Source organism: Nothobranchius furzeri, chromosome 4, assembly GCF_043380555.1.
Source record: "Nothobranchius furzeri strain GRZ-AD chromosome 4, NfurGRZ-RIMD1, whole genome shotgun sequence".
NCBI lineage: Eukaryota > Metazoa > Chordata > Actinopteri > Cyprinodontiformes > Nothobranchiidae > Nothobranchius > Nothobranchius furzeri.
Genome location: NC_091744.1, coordinates 84,831,722 through 84,839,073, shown reverse-complemented (window position 1 = coordinate 84,839,073; position 7,352 = coordinate 84,831,722). Strand labels below are relative to the sequence as shown.

At 42.3% G+C, this 7,352-nt stretch overlaps 1 protein-coding gene across 2 annotated transcripts in view; it reads left to right on the top strand.

The window, feature by feature from the left end:
• The window catches only part of LOC107389228 (anoctamin-10), an 8,490-nt gene extending 4,897 nt beyond the window's left edge, over positions 1-3,593 (top strand). For both annotated transcript variants that reach the window (XM_054733404.2, XM_054733405.2), the window contains exons 9-16: positions 382-564; positions 1,812-1,867; positions 1,944-2,018; positions 2,331-2,495; positions 2,568-2,759; positions 2,837-2,974; positions 3,050-3,166; positions 3,249-3,593. In XM_054733404.2, coding sequence (XP_054589379.2) covers positions 382-564; positions 1,812-1,867; positions 1,944-2,018; positions 2,331-2,495; positions 2,568-2,759; positions 2,837-2,974; positions 3,050-3,166; positions 3,249-3,272 — 950 coding nt within the window. In that variant the 3' untranslated portion in view covers positions 3,273-3,593. The remainder of the gene's footprint in view (positions 1-381; positions 565-1,811; positions 1,868-1,943; positions 2,019-2,330; positions 2,496-2,567; positions 2,760-2,836; positions 2,975-3,049; positions 3,167-3,248) is intronic.
• The last annotated feature ends 3,759 nt before the right edge of the window (positions 3,594-7,352 follow it).

The window sequence follows — 7,352 nt, the reverse complement described above, 5'->3', positions numbered from 1 at the left end:
AGGTCCTCCTCCTCCATCCACCTCTCTGTCCCACCTTTCCGTCTGGTCACTATGGGGAGCAGGGCCTTCAGCCGCTCTGCTCCCCAGCTCTGGAACTCACTTCCTCCTGACCTCCGTAACATTGATTCCCTCACTCTCTTTAAAACCAGACTCAAAACTCACCTGTTCCGTCTAGCATTCCAATAATTACTCTCGTTGCTCCAATCCGTCTGTTTGTTTTATGCTGTTCTATCTTTTATTGTTGTGTATTTTATCTCTGTAAAGTGTCCTTGAGTGTTCAGAAAGGCGCTGTTGAAATAAAATGTATTATTATTATTATTATTAAATTTCAACCAAACATGAAGTTAGAGTGAGCTGATGAATCTGCCGTTACTCCTGCAGGACTGGTGGTTCTGGGAATGATGTGTTTCTACTGGGGAGAGGCCCGAGTCCAGAAGCTCCACACAGACTGGGACTCTCTGCTGACTCAGACTTTGCTCTACGCGCCCTCGGTGCTCCACATCGTCTACACAAACATGCTGGCGACTGTTTACAATACAGCAGTTCAGTCTCTAACTGAATACGGTGAGTAAGTGAGTCAACTTTAGTTATATAGCGCTCTACACACACTACACAGTAACAATGAAACCAGTCAACTCAAATACAACCACACATCTGGTTATAGTCCAGATGCTCATTCTGAACAAGCTTTTACATAAACTGTCTTAAGTTTCTTTTTAAAGAATGGACAGAGTCCAGGAAACGTAGAGGCCAGGGAAGTTCCTTTCAGAGATGAGGAGCAGCCGCTGTGGAGCATCAGTCCGCTTGGGGCTTGTAGAGTTCTGGGGAACCACCAACAGGTTCGGACCTGAGGACCTTAGACTGCGAGCAGAAACTTTGGGCCAGCAATATATTTAGGAACCTGTCCGTTAAAGGTCCCAGAACTGAGCCTTGTGGAACGCCACATTATAAAATCAGCTGGCTCAGCAACTCGTGACTGAACCAGAACCAGACGTTGTCTACTGTGGTTGACCGTATCAAAGGCCGAGGACAGGCCTTGCAGGACCAGCACTGTACGTCTGTCTAGGTCAGCGGACATGATGTCGTTTCTCACTTTGAGTAAAGCAGTCGCGATGGAATGGTGTTTCCAGAACCCCGGTAAATGCGTCACAAACATCGACATACTTTCTCCAGGATGTTTCGTCAAAAAAATAAGTTTTGAAATTTAGGGCTGTCGCAATAATCGCAAGAACAATATATTGCGATATTAAGAAACCCACCGCGCTGCATGACGTGCCACCGCAATTATCGCACTTGATTAAATCTCGCGACAGCGCATGCTGAGAGGTAAAGTCCGCGCTGATCGAGGAGATAGTAGGGCACTTTTTTTTTATTTCTGTTAGATGTTGCAGCCAAATTTGCATTTCAAAGTTAAACCTCCTGAATGTTGTTTTTAAGTTCAGTCAGAGAATGCCGTTACTGCCCTTTGATCTGCATTCCATAAAGTGTTAAAAATGGCCATGTATTTTTTTCTAACTTTTTTTAAATGTGTAAGCACAATGTTTCAAAGGAAATATTGCCACGAGTTTAGTAATTAACAAACAAATTTGCTAAGTACATAAATAAAAACGGGGTGCAATAATATCGCATATCGCAATGTTGAGCTGCCCTGACTCACCGCAGGGGGAATTCCTCAATCGCGACAGCCCTACTGAAATTGGCCTTGATGAGCAGCTCAGATGATCCTTGACAGAGAAAACTGCTGAGTCATGCAGCTCTAATGTTTGATTCTAAACAAGAATAAAGCAACAAACTTTTCTTCTTCCCTTCAGAGAACCACAGAGAGGAGTCGGCCCACCAGAACCACCTGACAGCCAAAGTTCTAGTGGTTAGTTCCTTTTCATCCATTCACTCATCACTAGCTCGCTCCAGTTCTGACCCGGTTATGTTCTGCATCTTCTCAGTTTACCTTCTTCAACTACTTTGCAGTCCTGTTCCACATCGCCTTCTTTAAGCGGGATGTGCCGCTGCTTCGGAAGGTAGAAGCCCAGCTCTGCACTTCTGATTTTAAAAATGGCTTTTGTGCCTCTATAACCAAACAAAGACCACACGCCATGAGATGAGGCTTTGCCCATTTGTAATTTCATTTTATACTAGTTGGCTTGTAGCTTGTGAATTAGTGAACGTATCGATACAAACATACTGTTTAATGAATCTTTCGTTTGGTTTTCAGATATTTTTAAACTGAGAGAACAGATTAGTTCCCTTCATTGGGAGTTTTTATGGCCAATTAAAAAGATCACTTTAATTCTGACTTGGTGAAGATGCAGATGTCCTCTTCCTGTCTGCAGCGTTTAGCATCTTTGCTGATCGTGTCCCAGCTGGTGAACCAGACCACAGAGATAGTCATACCGTACCTGGTGGACAGATACGTCAGCTCCCCGAACAGGAACGAGAAAGAAGATGGCTCAGAGGAGGACAAATTTAGGAACCAAGGCATGATGCCTCCTTTTCCTGTGAGTGACACAGGAGGAAACACTTCTTTAAGCAAATGATGAATTAAAATCCAGCCTCTTGTTTCGTCTCAGGGCCTGTTTGCAGAATACATAGAGCTCCTGGTGCAGTTTGGGTACTTGAGTCTTTTCTCCTGCGTGTTTCCTCTGACTGCTGTTCTGCTGCTCCTCAACAACCTAACAGAGATCCGGTCGGACGCCTACAAGATTTGCAAACTCTTCCGTAAACCCTTCTCCCCCCCAGTGGGTGATATGGGCGTGTGGCAGGTCAGCAGTGAACACGACACAAACAGGAGCAGCAGGTTCCCCCGACAGGTTCACCACGCTGGTCTGCATTCTTACAGATCGCCTTTGAGGTCCTGAGCTTCGTCTCCGTGGTGTCCAACTGCTGGCTGCTGGTGCTGTCACCGCGGCTACAGGAGAAGTGTCGGCGGGGCGAGATGAGCAGCACCGACCTTCTGCTGGGAGCCGTTATCGTGGAGGTAGGAGGGGGAAACGTGTAATAACCGCGACTCTCTGAGACCCGTCGGTCCGATTCCTTTCCTCTGTGTTTGCAGCATCTACTGATATTAGTCAAGGTGATTATAGCGGCTCTGATCCCAGATGAACCCAACTGGATCAGAAAAAAGAAGGAGCAGTGGGAGTATAAATCCATGCAGGCCCTTCGACAGCAGGTTGAGCCTGACTTTGTGTATTTTTTATGCATTGATCCGATTCATTTTCATGTTTTTGATTCATTTTCTCTTGTTTTTACAGAAGCTGCAAACTGAAAAGTCCTAACCGCTGCAGGCAGCACAAAAGGCTGTTAGACAGTAATGGGAATGTGAACGGTTTATACGATTAGACGTGAAACATGATTTACGATTTAATAATGGTGATGGGCAGTGCCAAAAACTAAGTTTCACAACCTGGTGACAAGCTGCAGATAATGTTCATAATTCACGAGTAGAAGACCGTACCATTAGTAAATTTACTTTCATAGTGCAGGAAAACAGAAAGCTGACTTCAGGACTTTTTGCTGAGGGATGTCAAAGTGCTTTAAAGGGTTTTTGTAAAAGTTTTCATTATGTTCTTAATAAATATTGATGCATGTAAATCTAACATTTTTTTATCATATTTCAGATCCATCATTTTTCTAAGTCCATCTTCAGTTTCTTTTAAAGGGACTTTACGGACTTTTGAATTTTTATGCTCGCTATTGCCCCCTCAGGCCAAAAGCGTAACGACAGCTTCAATAGTAGGCTCGTGCACGAGGCGTGCATGCTGTACGTGCACACTCCTTAACGAAAATAACAGCTGAGACAGTCCCGTGTGTGTGTGTGTGTGTGTGTGTGTGTGTGTGTGTGTGTGTGTGTGTGTGTGTGTGTGTGTGTGTGTGTGTGTGTGTGTGTGTGTGTGTGTGTGTGTGTGTGGCCCGGAGGACAGAGGACAGGAGAATGCGCAGCTAATTAATTAAATAATGTGGTTCTGTACCTTTCTCTTCAGCACAGCCGACAAAGGTTTATGATGGGTCAGTCCTCCTGCATGCTCAGATCATTCCCTTCCCTTGCTTGAAAAATTGTCCCAAAACGAAAGTTGAACCCACATCTTTTTAATCTGTGAATTCAATGCCGTTCAGCGAGTCTCAAATAAAAATTTGAGCATCTTACTGTAAAAAAATATACCATTAATGTAAAAAATAAACTCTAAATAAACTATGTTCACATCCAGAATCAAACCCAGGTCTTCTGCATGAGAGTCCGATGTTTTACTAGGTGAGCTAAAGCACCAGTGACATCCTTTGTATCTGTAACATTTATATCCTTGATGACAGCTGAAACAACGTTCAAAGAACGGTTCGGAGTGAAAATGGCTATTTTGTTGCTAATTAGCAGGAAATATCTAGAAGAAAGTTCTACAGAAAGTAGCTAAGGGTCCTCAGAAATGTAGCTAGCTTTGTCACTAGGCGTTAGGAACAGCGACAAAGTGGCACTGCCTCTCTCTCTGCTGCTAAAGCTACGGATAGCAAATGCTACGGGCGATGCCTGAGCGTGAACGCGCATGAAGCAGCCTGCTCGACCCGAGCATCTCTCTTTTTCTGTGATTTTACAGAAAAACAGGCAATCACAGTAAAAATGCCAGGGCTCATTCTACAGGACCAGGGCATTGCAGGAGAATGTATGAAGAAGACATTTATTATTTCTATTCATGTTCTGGCTGTCAAACTTCCACAATGTCCCTTTAAGGAGAAAAAGTGCCAGCCAGCCAGCCGAGCTGAAATCTGTTTCAGTGTTGCCTTCCTCCCAACATGACTGAGACGCTGTTTTGGGATTATTTCACAGTAAAATTCTTACATATTGCTCCTTTAAAAGTGAGTCATGACAGAATAGGTTGCAGGAACTTCATGCTGATAAGAACCAGACTCACTTTAACGTCCACGCAATGGTTTTATTTAGACTCTTGAGTTGCAATGGCAATGTTTGATTTGAGTTTAGGTCGCTCAGTTTTTTGTTTTGTTTTGTTTTAGCTCATGTCTGCTTTTCCACCCATTTTATGATCAGTACCTATTTGACCTGTTTTATAAAACTATTTGGAGTAAGGTGAACGAATTTAGGAGCAAATTTATCTGACCAAATCATGCATGTCTTAATTAACCAGAAATGCTTGATCGATCTCAAGGTAGGTTTGTTTCTTTTTGACCTTCTTTTAGATTAGAATGTTAACAAATGACATTTTGATTAAAACACAGAACAACCGCACGTTCATGGGCGTAATTAAAGCGCATCCAGCCCTACCTGAGCTTTTGTAAAACCAGCTTTACTCACCTGCTAAAGCGCCGACGTTCAACCAGGAACACGAGGTCAGGTGTTGTCAATCAACGGCAGAAGACCAACACGTGTTTGGATTTGTGTTAAAAACGCGTGTCCGTGAATTTAGTCAATATTAGTTTGTGAAAAGATGATCAAAGGGTTGAAGTTTACACGTTTAATAATAATCTGTAGAGAGAAATAAGATAATTGATTATCCAGTGTTGTTTATTAAAATGTATTCTGGGGTGTTGGCACTGTCCCGCCACCAGATGGCGACATAATGACGTTTGTACATTCAAACAATGACTCAAACACGTGTGTGTGTGTGTGTGTGTGTGTGTGTGTGTATTACATTTTGTGGCTGAGCCTCAGTTATATAAATGTTCCTGCATTTATTGGTAAACACGTGAAGATATGATTTTTAAGGTTTGGCTGCTGGTGTTGAAGGACATCTTCATGAAGTTTCAAACCCATAAATAAGGACCACGTGTCCTTGATAAATGCTAAATCCAAAAGATAATTAGAAAAGTGCTGGCTGAGGACAAAGAAACATGGTTACATAACGAGATTTTAATCTTTGGTCCATTTTTGTTGAACATGATCCTTTTAAACCTTTTTAAAGTGAAACTGGTGAATTGTTGAGGGTCCTATCGGTGACATTTTTAAATCCTCGTTCTACATTTGCTTTATTACAGGTTCATTATAGGCAGAAGAATCATCCTGTAAAATAATATAATCATGTTAGATGGCAGAACATTGAGGTTTGTTGTTTTACTGATTTGAGGTCCTTTAAAAATAAACATCACAAACATCTATTGTTTTAATCCATTTTAATAAATAAATACAGAAAATAAGTTCATGGCTCCATGAGAGAAGTGGTCCTGGTTAAAATGCAGGTCAGCAGACACTAAATAGAGACGACACTCAGGAACAGGTCATTTCATCCCTCCCCTGGAACAGATTTGAAGCTTTTACGGCTGATGAGACACGAGTCATAATCAGATTGCACGTGACGGCTTCTCTGCTTTAATGCAGGGAGGGAGCAATCCCCGGCTGTTGGCTGCAGTCGTGTTACTGCAACAGCATGTCGTCGCTCATTCGGCTCCTGCTAATCTGGGAAAATACAGAACAAACGGAGCGATCATTTGGTAAAATAATACGACACAATAAGGAGACTCTGTGGGCTGGATCTGCACAAAACTCCTGATAATGCTTGAAAAAAGCTACCAGTTAGTAGCTTTACTATGTGCAATTCATCTCTCTGTGATATTTACAGTTACACCAAAAGGAACAGCCAACCGTCCTGTGAGACACACCGAGGTATAAGGTGATAAATAACATGCTAAGTCACACACATCTGCTCAGAGTCGATGTCTTTGTCACGTTATAAAAAATAAGAACAAATCAAACCTCACATCAAAAATTAAAAGTCGACTTCAAAGATTAAATATTCACAGTGACGTGTCCAGATCTTTTAAAATGGGGTGGCCCACTTTGTGCATGGGTGGCACCAATGGTTATGCTTTTTTTCTTCTTTTTTTTTTTACCCCCAAGCCTTTTGTGGACAATGAAAAGCCCATCTAAAGGGAATTCTGTGTGGTGGCACCTGGGGTGGCCAATCAGATTCCAAGGGTGGCATTTGCTACCCCAGGCCACTCCCTGGACACGCCCCTGAATATTCAGTGTGACCCAAAAGAACCACCTGCATGTCATGTTCACACCATAAGACTCACATCGTCTCTCAGGCGTGTTTTAGTGTCATATCAGAGCGTGTGTCATACATGTAACAGTCTTCATCATACAAGCTTAGGTGAAGAACCAGTGTGAGAAACAGGAAGTTCAAAGGAAGACGCCGAAGGTCGATGAGTCTGAATAAAATCAAACCCTTCATCAGCTGTTTTTAAAGATGCCACTTGTTCCTCGCCAAGTTTTACATTAAAGGTAAATTCTGTTGTTGTTTTTTTTACAATTTGATTTCCTCCATTTTAATGCAAAAATTAAAAATGAAAAAAAAAAAAACACCTTTAATCCATCAAGGCTTGATGCATACAGAATGAAATTATCCACTTGT